At 36.3% G+C, this 12,464-nt stretch overlaps 1 protein-coding gene across 1 annotated transcript in view; it reads left to right on the forward strand.

Moving 5' to 3' along the window:
- DMD (dystrophin) overlaps nucleotides 1-12,464 on the forward strand; it is a 2,004,585-nt gene that overhangs the window by 510,249 nt on the left and 1,481,872 nt on the right. Inside the window, exons 8-9 of the mRNA XM_082716529.1 lie at nucleotides 3,956-4,137; nucleotides 5,205-5,336. Coding sequence (XP_082572655.1) covers nucleotides 3,956-4,137; nucleotides 5,205-5,336 — 314 coding nt within the window. The remainder of the gene's footprint in view (nucleotides 1-3,955; nucleotides 4,138-5,204; nucleotides 5,337-12,464) is intronic.

Consider the following 12,464-nt stretch of genomic DNA (forward strand, 5'->3'; position numbering starts at 1 on the left):
TGGTTGGTTAATCGGGTGACACCACTGTTAATTGGTTTGCATTTAGAATTTTGTTCATTGGGATGAGTTCATTTCTGATGAGCCAACTTCCAGAAGGGAAAGGTTGACAATGGCTGACTTGAGGAGTCATGATCAAGACCATATAGGCTAGTAATAGGTAATTGATTAAATAAGTCTGAATCTTGTGTAGGTGGCTACTTGTTACTTTGATTACAGAACAAGAATTTCCCTCCATCTGTCCTCCTCCTCCATTTTACTCAAAGATTTTTCATCTCTGTACCCTCATGGCTTAGACAGAATTTTATATATATAGTTATTTTCAAAGACTGTGAAGTAAATGATTAGAAATAGAATGAAGTCATCTTGGACCTATCTTAGAATTTCTATCATGCATCTTTTTTTGTTTTCATTAGAAAGCCTGGTTTATTTCTCTAACACCTCCTATCTGGATCAGGTCCTAGCTTCCTATTTCCCTCCCGCTGTTTTTCTCTTTTGCCCCATTCTGTACTTAACAGTTTTACTTTATAAAAAATTCAGTGCTGTCATACTCTTGCCCAGAAGTAGTTACTGTCTAAACTACTGAACCAAGGTCAAAATTTCTAGTTTGTTACTGATGATCTCTCAGTGTTTCACAGTTAGTATACCCATTGTATCTTGTTATTCACTCTTCTCCTGTCTGTGGCTAAGACATATAAAGGCACTATTCCTGGGATGTTTCTAATCTCTTACCACTGCACTTTTGTTCATGCTTTTCCACTGTCTATAATACCTTTCCTCATTCCCCCATTTCTAGCCAGTGATACCCTATACCTGCTCATTACAGTTTCCTATTCATAAAGACTTTTCTGGTCCCCTTGTAATATATAATTTCTTCTTTTCTCTGAATCTACTTAGGCAATGATTGTGCCAGTTAGAGAAACACATTTTAAATTCTGTTCAGCAATGCAATTATTTTGTACTTTTCCTATTATTTATTTTATTATTCCAAATTGTGAGGAATCCATGAATTCTCTATCTTGTTAATCTCCTGGATACTCTGTTAAAGTATTGTGAACAAAATAGGTCTTAGCACATACATGTTGAAGTGAATTAACATATTTTAGAATATCTAAGTTCCTTTCTTTAAGAAAAGAAATATTGGATTTTACCTGCTGGTACAGCTGAATCCACACAACCTCAGAGATGGGAAGGTAATGAATGGGTTGGGGTAAAAATGTCAATAATTTGGTCAAATAGTGTATATTTTTCTGATGATTGATATTTATGAATATTTGCTGCCATCCAAAAGATGTTTTATATAGTTAAAATGTATTATAATTTTTGACATTTGCTTGGGATAATAGAAATAATTTTTGATTTATTTTTATCTTTATTTTTATCATGACATGTATTTGTGTTCAAACATATCCATGTACCTGTTTCTATATAATATAATAGTAAATGGTCATAGACCAACGTTTTTTAATTCCAGTGACTTTCTCACAGCATAGTTCTACTTAATACTAAAAATAAACAGAATTCTGAATTATGCTCATTACAGATAAGGCTGACTAGTTCCTAGTGAGAAAGCAGAAACCATTTTAGAGGTTGAAAATGTGGTGAAGAAGGGTAGTATCCACCATACAAAGAACACTTGAAAAAACAGTTAGCAAATGAAAGGGGTGTTTCAGTCTTCTGAATTTCAAAGCCAAGTTAGAAAAAAAAATTTTTTTTTTTTTGGAAAGGTGATACTCATGCACAAAGTATTCCTTAGTTCTTCCTAAAAAAATCATTGCCAAAACTTAACCTTCACTGCTTGTTGGTTAATAATTAAATTATAATAAGGAGCCAAGAATATGTATTGTATAAATTTGCACCTCTCAGCCTATGCACTTAAGTGTCCAGTAAGTATCGTTTTGGGGGAGAAAAGGCAAAACAATGAAGTGGCAGATGATAGAACAGTCTGCTTCCTGTGTAATATTTCTCAACCCTGTTAATGGTCTTCAAGCCAGCAGTGTCAGTATCACCTGCAAGCTTGTAAGAAATGCAGAACTTCAGGTTCCACTTCTGACATACTGAGTTTGATTCTGAGTTGAAAAAGGTCCCCAGGTGATTCATATGCACATTAAAAATTGAGAAGTACTCTATTAAGGATGCCTGGGTGGTTCAGTTGGTTAAACATCTGCCTTTGGCATGGGTCATGATCCCATGATTGTGAGATCGAATCCCACATCTGGCTTCCTGCTCACTGGGGAGCCTGCTTCTCTCTCTCTCCCTTTGTGTGTGTTCTCTCTCTAGCACTTACTCTCTCTCTCAAATAAATAAAATCTTTAAAAAAAGAGAAAGAGAAGTATTCTATTATGCTATGGATAGAAGCAAACCAAGGAATATTGACTTTTTCCTCCTCTGTAGCTCTTTTCAAAAATATTTTAAAAGAATAGGGGTGCCCAGTGGCTCGGTAGGCTAAGCGTCTACCTTCAGCTCCGGTAGTGATCCCAGCGTCATGGGATTGAGCCCCATATCCCTGCTTAGCAGGGAGTCTGCTGCTTCCCTCTCTCTCTGCTCCTTCCCGTCCCCCGCCCATTCTTTCTTTCTAATAAAATATTTTAAAAATATATTAAAAATAGCCCTATGGGCACCTGGATGGCTCAGTTGGCTAAGCATCTGACTCTTGGTTTCTGCCTAGGTCATGATCTTATGGGTCATGAAATGAAGCCCTGCTCCATGCTCAGAGGGGAGTCTGCTTGAGATTCTCTCCTTCTACTCCTTCCCCCATTCATACATGTGTGCTCTCTTTTTCAAGTAAATAAATCTTTTTAAAAATGTCGTTCTAATTACATTCCTGCTAGTTGTGAAGGGGTTGACTAAGTGACGTTTTCAACCTTCCTTTTATGTTAGTGGGCTTGAGATTTGACTGTTGGCTTTTTTACTCGTGATCTGAATACCTGACCAGAATATACATATTTAAGATAAAACAGATCTTTTAATGCTAGTTAAGCTAAATTTATGGCAAGAAAAATGCCTGGCACATTGCTGCATAGTTATCTTGGCCTCCTGCCAGGATTTATGTTTTAACACTTCCAGGATTAATGATACACTTCACATAAAGGGTTATTTTTACATCTTGGTTTCCTGGATTGAACACAGTGGGTAAATTGTAAGGCCAAGTAGCAAGAGAACCTTTAGTAGGAGGTGCCACTTACTATGTGTGCTATTACAAATTATTATTGACTTTAAATGCTGGGTTTCTTTCATTCCCTGGATGTGGCAAAGAACATAATGTCTGATCAACTTTATGTGAAGGACTTTTAAATTTATCTCTAGAGTCTGAGAAGGAAGGTAACATCTGACATTAACAGATGTACCAAAATGTAAACAAATGTTTTTAAATACTGAAGGAATATTAGAAATCATATACATATGGTATACTGTTGTTTTATTTTACTGTTATTGTGGAAATACATGGTTCTTTTCAACACAGAGACATATTTTGCTCTTTATGTACTTAATCACCAGCAAAAATTTGATTAGATAATGCAAGCTTTCCTTACTGGAAGCCAAGGCATTAAGCTCTTTCGTGTAATTGTTTAATTACCATGCACCATTTTAATTGACAAGGTAATATAGCTTTCCATGGAAAGGAAGATATAATGTTTTATTTGTTTCTTATCTAATGAAAACCACTCTCTTAGATGGGTTAGTTTGGCAATTTGACTTAGGAAAAAGTATTACGGAATGAAGTTTTTATGTGAACAAGGAAAAGAAATTAACTTTAGTGCTCCTCTCATTGGTCTGCCAAATTGGAAGGACATTTTCGGCCTGATTATCATGTTCTAATTAGTCTCTGGAGGACATTCGTGGGCAATCGAGTCCTCATTAATGTGTCTTTTTCCTGTAACATTTATTTGTTCATTCGCCTTTCAGAGACTCTAATATAGAAACCAAAAATTGATGTGTGGTATTAATGTGCTTACAGATGTTGCCACCACTTACCCAGATAAGAAGTCCATCTTAATGTATATCACATCACTCTTCCAAGTTTTGCCTCAACAAGTGAGCATTGAAGCCATCCAGGAAGTGGAAATGTTGCCAAGGCCATCAAAAGTTACTAAAGAAGAACATTTTCAGTTACATCATCAAATGCACTATTCTCAACAGGTAATTGTCAAAAGAGTACCTAATATCAATGATATTTTCTATCGCATATACATTTTTAGTCCTCATATGAATAAATATCTATTTTATCTATGGGTATATGCATGATAAATATGTCTGCATAGCATAGCATGTGTATATACGCACATACATACACACAAATATATGTGTCTATGTAGCATAACGTGGGTATATATATATTATATATATAATATGTATATACAGGCTTATAGAGTTTTTCTCTCTCTCTTTATATATATATATATCTACCTATAGATAGATTATATTTTAACTGATATAATGGACCATAATATTGTTTTCAAAGCACATTATTAAAATTCTCTGCTGTTGATATGTACTATGTTATAGGAATGTGGAAAACAATATTTTTGATAAAAGTAGTTTATAATACTTTAAATAAAAGTTAAAGGGAGAATACATATGATAAAGATTTTGATGATTGTACAGGATCTAGTGGGATTCTTTTATGACATGGTTCTTGCTCCCAACAGTGGCTCTTTGGGGTGTTTTCTTTTACTTTTTTTTTGACACAAACAAAGATGAAAAAGCCTTAAAAAAAAAAAAAAGCTTTTAGCACAATTTCTGCTGAAGGTGTGGAAAGCTAATCTTAGGCCTAATTTTCTCACTCTCCTAAGCTAGTTCCATATTTAGCTTATGAAAGCTCCAGTCCTTTTCAGGAACTTGACTTGATGAATTCTGGTTTTGTTTACTTTGGGTTCAGAGAAAATTGCTTTTGGATGCCCATTTTTGCCAGACTGAAGAGCATCATCCCATACGAGTGCCAGAGCTGTGTCTGTATGGAATCCTTACAGTTAATCCCCGCCCTTATTCCTTCCCTGAGTACCTGCTCTCCACCATGACCCTGAGCACAAGAATTGTGCAAGTGTACCAGTTTGCAAGAGCACTATGTGCATTTCAAATTAAACCTTTTGTCTCACTGTTTCCATTTAACATTTGTTTTTTCTAGTGTGTTGGAAAGCAGTCCTTCCAGGGTTACTTACGATGTCTCCTCCTCCCCTCTGTCCCCTTCCCCCAACCCTGCTCTGCAGATCACAGTCAGTCTAGCACAGGGCTATGAACGAACTCCTTCCTCTCCCAAGCCTCGATTTAAGAGCTATGCCTACACACAGGCTGCTTACGTCGCCACCTCTGAACCCACACGGAGCCTGCTTCCTTCACAGGTCTGTCAACATTTACTCTCTGTTCTAGAAACCAAAGAATTTCCTCATCCAAGAAAATGTAACATAGCTTTTGTTTGAATTATGCAGTGCCTTTTCCTCCTTCATCAGGAGCAGTTTCATATTACCAGTTGTGTTAGATGTTCTCACATGATGCTGTTTTGTTATTGTGACTCCCCTAGGTTTAACATAGGTTGATTCTTCATGAATGGGGATTCTTATAATAGTGGGTGTGTGCTTTCATTATATAATTTACCTGGAAGGTTCTCTTTCATAAAGGCTACCAACGGTTATACAAAAACATCATTAAAGGTTGATATATGTAATTTGTAAAAGAGTGGAGAAGTGGATGAAATTCACTAATCACACTATTTGGGGAGATTTTTCTAGATACCTGATACCTAAAGGAAACATACACTCCATATAGATGTTTTATTATATTTTCATTATATAAAAAATATATTTATACTGTTTAAGAAAAATATAATTGCAGAGCCACCTGGGTGGTTCAGTCGGTTAAGGGTCTAACTTGTGACTTCAGCTCAGGTCATGATCTTTGGGTTGTGAGATTGAGCCCTGCATCTGGTACTGCACTGGGCATGGAGCGTGCTTAAGATTCTCTCCCTCTGCCCTCCCCCTAAAAAATGAAAGGAAAATATAACTAAAAGCTTTTTTCATATAATACACTTTAATTTGACTAATGTAAACGTGTATATAACATGCTCTGTACTATTTATACAAGAATATCCGTCACACCCAAACCAGGTTAGGTTCTATGTACCATTTAACACTTTCCACATAAGGAAGCTTCTCAGTGGAGTTCTCCATTATTTCAGTGTCATAGGAAACCTTAAAACATAAGAAATTATAGCCTGGTATATGTTAGCACATGGAAATGAAATGTGCTTGACTTGTGAAATTTATTAGAAATTCTTTTTAGGGGGCGCCTGGGTGGCTTGGTGGGTTAAAGCCTCTGCCTTTGGCTCAGGTCATGATCCCAGGGTCCTGGGATGGAGCCCTGCACCTGGCTCTCTGCTCAGTGGGGAGCCTGCTTCCTCCTCTTTCTCTGCCTGCTTCTCTGCCTACTTGTGATCTCTGTCTGTCAAATAAATAAATAAAATCTTAAAAAAAAAAGAAATTCTTTTTAGAAGAAAACTCTTTTGTTTTGTAGAGCAATTTGAAAAGCTCTTAATGGAGTGACTTTGTCAAAAGTAATTATGAATGAGAATTTTGAAATTGTAGACCTGATCTTATATGGTGAAAAAAGTGTGCGTGTTTGGAGGCTCATTGATTTTTTAGAATCATGGTTGTATTTAATTAGTGATTATTTTACACAGCTAATTTATGCATAAGGATGAAAATTTTTAGCACTCATGGCTTCCTCCAGGGAAGCATAGTTCAGGGCATAGTTAGGCCCTCTGCCCTTGGCTAGTTTTCTGGCAGAGTTGAACAAAGGAGACTGGCTGAGAGCATTTGTGTGACTCAGCCTCATTTTCAGTTAAATTCCCATCCATGTTTTTACAAAGGTTAGTTGTATAATCTTGAACAAGAGGACTTAATCAGTTTTCTCATTATCAGTAAATAAAAATAGTTCGGCCACTCATTACTGAGTGTTTCTCTAAGCCAAGTGTGCACATTGTATGAACTAAGGAAATCCTTATAACAACTTTGGAGAGGTGGGAGATGCTATTTTTATCTGCCTTTGAAGTTTCCTGTATCTGCCCTTTTCTTTCTCCCCTTCTTCACCCCCCACCCTCCTGACCACCTGACTCTCCAGACTCTTTTCATCACCATCCTCCCATCCTCCAAGTCTTAAAGAACAGGGGTGCATCCTAAAATAAAGGAGCATGAGCCAAGACAAAGAGATGAATTCTTTTTCCCCCTCATTATCACTTTATCGAGCTGCCTTTTCCAGAAGGTTTTCTCTGACGCCTATTCTGGCAGCACATTTTTACCTCATTACCACCCCATTAAGGCATTGCTCAGGTATGACTCCTTAATGAAGTAATTATAAGTAGACCTAATTTTGCTAGACTCTATTTGTTCATTCTACCTTTGAATAAATACAAACTATATAATGCATCACAAAATAAAAATATTCAACAAATTTATTTACCTATTTTATTTAGCATAAACCACTGAGATAAAACTAATGGCGTCTTTTAGAAAAGAAGAAGCAGGAATTACAATTGATGAGGAATGATGTATCCTGCCCATTTCTAAAGGAAGCACCTCAGAAGATGATGTTACATGTTTGATAATTTCATGTCTTAATGATAGCCTAAATTTTTTTTTCCCCTGCGGTGTTTTTCAGAGGGGCTGAGCCTATACTGCTCCTTACAGGTTGTATCTGATCCACTTCAAATGAGCTCAAGACCAGCCAAACTGAACTCCATGGGAGCCTTTCATTATAGAGTTGTGTACTTGGTCTACCAAGGGGGTGACGTTTTCCATAATAGAAGAGCGAGCTATGTGGGTGACTGTCCCCTCTGAGGAAAAAAGTAAAATTTGTGATTTATCTTAAAAGTTCCCGATATAATAGAAACATAAACTTTAAAAATCCTGTTTATACTGTGAGTTTGGAAACCTCTTGAGGTGAAGCAATCTGACCTACCTCAGGACCCCTACCTATAAATGAGTTTTTCTCATAATTTGCCAAGAAGAAATACTATCTGGTATGAACCCCTAGCATGCCCTCGTTGTATCACTTTATTGCCGTCCATCCTTGGCTGGAGGCCAATTTTTTATGGTTATACTTTTTAATTTATGTTTTTAAGACTTTGATCATGCTTCTCATTCTACTCCTAATTTTATATCAAAAATACCCAGTATCTTTTCCACCTTCAATTTCTCTTTCTCTCCTTGAGCCTAAACCCATTTAAATCTCCTCTAGTGTATGTCACTTCTGAAACACATCAAGCCACTTTATCTTGTTAATACATTGTTCTGTGACTCTTTCGTTTATCGCCTTTGTAGAATAGTCTACACTTTATTCATTCGTTTATATAGTCACAAATAATTATATTTCATTACCAATTCAAATGTCATCTTTTTCAGCTTCCAGGCTTTCCATCATAATTGAAATAAATTTTCCTCTAGCCTCTAGACTCATCAGGTTCTTCTCCATCTCTATTCTGTATCCCTTTCATTATCTGGCTCTTTTTTCTGTTCTAACTCCCTTTGACAGCCCCTTTGAGCTCCCTTAAGAGCATCATGAAAGATACCTAGAGCCGTGTGTTACACTCTTTTTGATCAATATGACTTTATTTCCTGGCTTCAAGCTGTATGCAGATGACTGTTGTTACATGTGTATTCACCAACTTCCAGTATCTTCTGAGTTACAGCCACATTTCCAGCTCTTTGGTATGTATCTATACCTAGGTGTCCACTGACTTCTTTTTTTTTTTTAATTTTTAAATTTTTATAAACATCTATTTTTATCCCCAGGGGTACAGGTCTGTGAATTCCCAGGTTTACAACTTCACAGCACTCACCAAAGCATATACCCTCCCCAATGTCCATAACCCCACCCCCCTTCTCCCATCCCCCCTCCCCCCAGCAACCCTCAGTTTGTTTTGTGAGATTAAGAGTCACTTATGGTTTGTCTCCCTCCCAATCCCATCTTGTTTCATTTATTCTTCTCCTACCCACTTAAGCCCCCATGTTGCATCACCACTTCCTCATATCAGGGAGATCATATGATAGTTGTCTTTCTCCGCTTGACTTATTTCGATAAGCATGATACGCTCTAGTTCCATCCATGTTGTCGCAAATGGCAAGATTTCATTTCTTTTGATGGCTGCATAGTATTCCATTGTGTATATATACCACATCTTCTTGATCCATTCATCTGTTGATGGACATCTAGGTTCTTTCCATAGTTTGGCTGTTGTGGACATTGCTGCTATAAACATGTGGGTGCACGTGCCCCTTTGGATCACTACGTTAGTATCTTTAGGGTAAATACTGTCCACTGACTTCTTAAACTTAGTATGTCCTGAAGGGAACTTTGTTTCATTGCTCACAAACCCATCTCTTGTCCCTTTTTGTTGCATAAGTGAGACTATTACTCAGCAGGCAATGAGACTTAAATATGTGACTTTGTACTCTTTGGTCTCTTTATTGATCCGATATTCATTAATGAGACATACAAAGTCAATTCCTTCTTTACAACATTGCTCCATTAAGCTCTGTCCCTGATGTTATGTCTTCTTATTTAGGCCCTTAATACACATCTTCTAGACTACAGAAATATCTTTGCAATCAATGTCACTGTCTTTATCTTAGTCCCCTCTAAATCAGAGTACATTTCCATATTAAGAACTTTAACAATATCATTCACAAAGCTTTCTTCACTTCTTTTTGCCTTTATAGCAGGTCCATTCTCTTAGATTTCATCAAGAAACTCCATGATCTAATATCTATTTATATTTTCATGTTTATTTCACAGTAGTCTATTTCATGTTTCCTTTACTCCAACCAAATTAAATCACTTGCTGTCTTCCGTAAGTGCCAAGCAATTTCCTATCTTAGCTTTCTTTTGTTCTCTCAGCCTAGAGTGACTTTTGACTTTTTTCACATTGGGTAGTTTAATCCAAATTTCAAGGCCTAAGCAGTAAGTGGCAGATCCTAGATTCATGTTCAGTTTATCTAACTCCAAGTTAATGTTCTTTATAGTAACATTAAATTTTCTCTCTCTCTCCACCCCCACCTATATATAGGATTACTCACACATGGAGTATGTGATCATTTTTAAAAAGTGTTTATTTATTTGAGAGATAAAGAGAGAGAGCACAGGAGGGAGGAGCAGAGGAAAAGGGAGAAGCATACTTCCCTCTGAGCAGAGAGCCTGATGTGGTGCTCCATCCTGGACCTCAAGATCATGACCTGAGCCGAAAGCAGATGCTTAACTGACTGAGCCACGTAGGCATTCCTGTAATCATCTACACTTATTCTTTAATCACTTACTATGTACCAGGTATTATTATATGACCAAGTGATGTGTCAGTAAACAAACTTAAAAAAATAATTTGTGCCCTAAAGCATAGGCTTATGGGAGAGTCAAAATATGAATAAGATAAACATTATGAATAAATGAAACAGTATTTCTAGTAATATGCTAGTAATATGTATAAAGTAAAGCAAAATTTAGTAATAATTACAGTAGTTAGTGGTAAAAAGAAAACAAATAAAAGAGAAAAGTAGAATATGCAGTATGTGACAGGTGGGGTCATCAGAGAAAGTAAATTTTGAGTAAAGACTAAAAAGAGGTGTGGGTCTCTGGGAGAAGACCAACCTCTGAGGAGGAATCAGAGGTGGTACAAAAATCCTGAGCTGTGGGGATACTTGGACTACTCAAGAAAAGGCAGCGGTGAGGGCACAGTGCTGGGAGATGGTGCCTGAGCTGTAATGGTAGACCAGATCACATAGGATGTGGTAAGTAATGGTAAGGACTTTGGTTTTCATTACTAGTGAGATGGAAGGCTGTTGGAGGAGTGACATCAACTCATATTATTTCAGCATGGCTGCTATGTAGGGAATAGACTAAATGGAGCAAGGGTAGAACCAAGGAAACAAGTTAGATTGCTATTGCAATAATCCATTCGGCATATGAGAGAGGGTTGGATCTGGATTCTTTTTGTTTTTCCCTCTGTTAAATTTTTTTAATATAAACTTTACTATCTTGACTGTTTTTAAGTGTACAGTTCAGGGTTATTAAGTACATTCATAAAATTGTACATTCATTACCACCACCATCTATCTCCAGAACTCTTTTCATCTGGCAAAATGGAAACTCAGTATCCATTAAGCAGTAACTCCCATAACTTCTTCCCTGTAACCCCTGGTGACACTACCATTCTCTGTTTCTATGAGTTTGGCATTTTTCAAAAATTTTTGTTTCTTAGATTTTTATCTCTAATGAGATTATGCAATATTTGTCTTTCTGTAGCTGGCTTATTTCATTTAACAGAATGTCCTTCAGGTTCATCATTGTTGTCACTGGTGGCATAATTTTTTAAAAAGATTTATTTATTTATTTTGGAGAGAGAGCATGAGGGCAAGGGCAGAGGGAGAGAGAGAAAAAGAATCTCAAGCAGACTCTCCACTGAGTGTGGAGCCCAATCTCCCAACTCTGAGATCATGACCTGAGCCAAAATCAAGAGTCGGACCTTAGCTGAATGAGCCACCCAGGTACCGCACAGATGACAAAATTTTATTACTTTTTAAGGCAGAATAATATTCCACTGGGTTTAAGTACACATTTTCTTTTTCTATTCATCTGTTTTATGGACATTGAGATGGTTTCCATATCTTGTCTCTTGTGAGCAATGGTTCAGTGAACATAGGAGTGCAGATATCTTTTTTACTCTTTTCATTTTCATCTGGTATATACCCAGAAGTGGGATTGCTGGGTCATATGGTAGTTCTATTTTGTTTTTTTAATTTTTGAGGAAATTCCACACTGTTTTTTATAATGGTTCTATCAATGAGCATGATGCATAGTAGTTGAATTCTAGATAATGTTTTGGACAACGTACAGAATTTGCTAATGCAGTATAGAACACTTTTTGCTGTATTCTTAGACAATATTTGTGTTATTTAAAAAAAAGGGGTAGATAAAATTTCTAAGAGACATTAAACATTAATCACAAGTAAACTAGTACTTTATTACGTGAAAACCATGTGTTAAATTTAACTGATGAGTTGAATACCCTGGTGATATATGAAATTGTTGAATCACTATATTGTACAGCTGAAACTAATATAGCACTTTATTTTAAATAACTTATTAAAATCGAAACATACAAAGCTAAAAATAATAAATTTTTTAAAAATTAGTTGATAAGAAAACAAATAGCTTGTGAGATATAGGCATAGGTAACAATGTATATTAATTATAGATTAACTTAACCTATTACACCTGGTAAAAATAGATAATAAATAATGGAATACATAAGTGTTACTAGTGAATAGAAAGAGATGAAAAGACCGAATCATAAGGTGTGATCATGTCATCTCTGAGCTGTCACCTCCATCATTCCTGAATTGGCTATCTACTGATGATACTATATGGTTTCATTATGGTCTCCCAAATGTACTACATAAAAAAATGCGAATAATTCCCATAGC

This window comes from Mustela nivalis (assembly GCF_964662115.1).
Source record: "Mustela nivalis genome assembly, chromosome: X".
NCBI lineage: Eukaryota > Metazoa > Chordata > Mammalia > Carnivora > Mustelidae > Mustela > Mustela nivalis.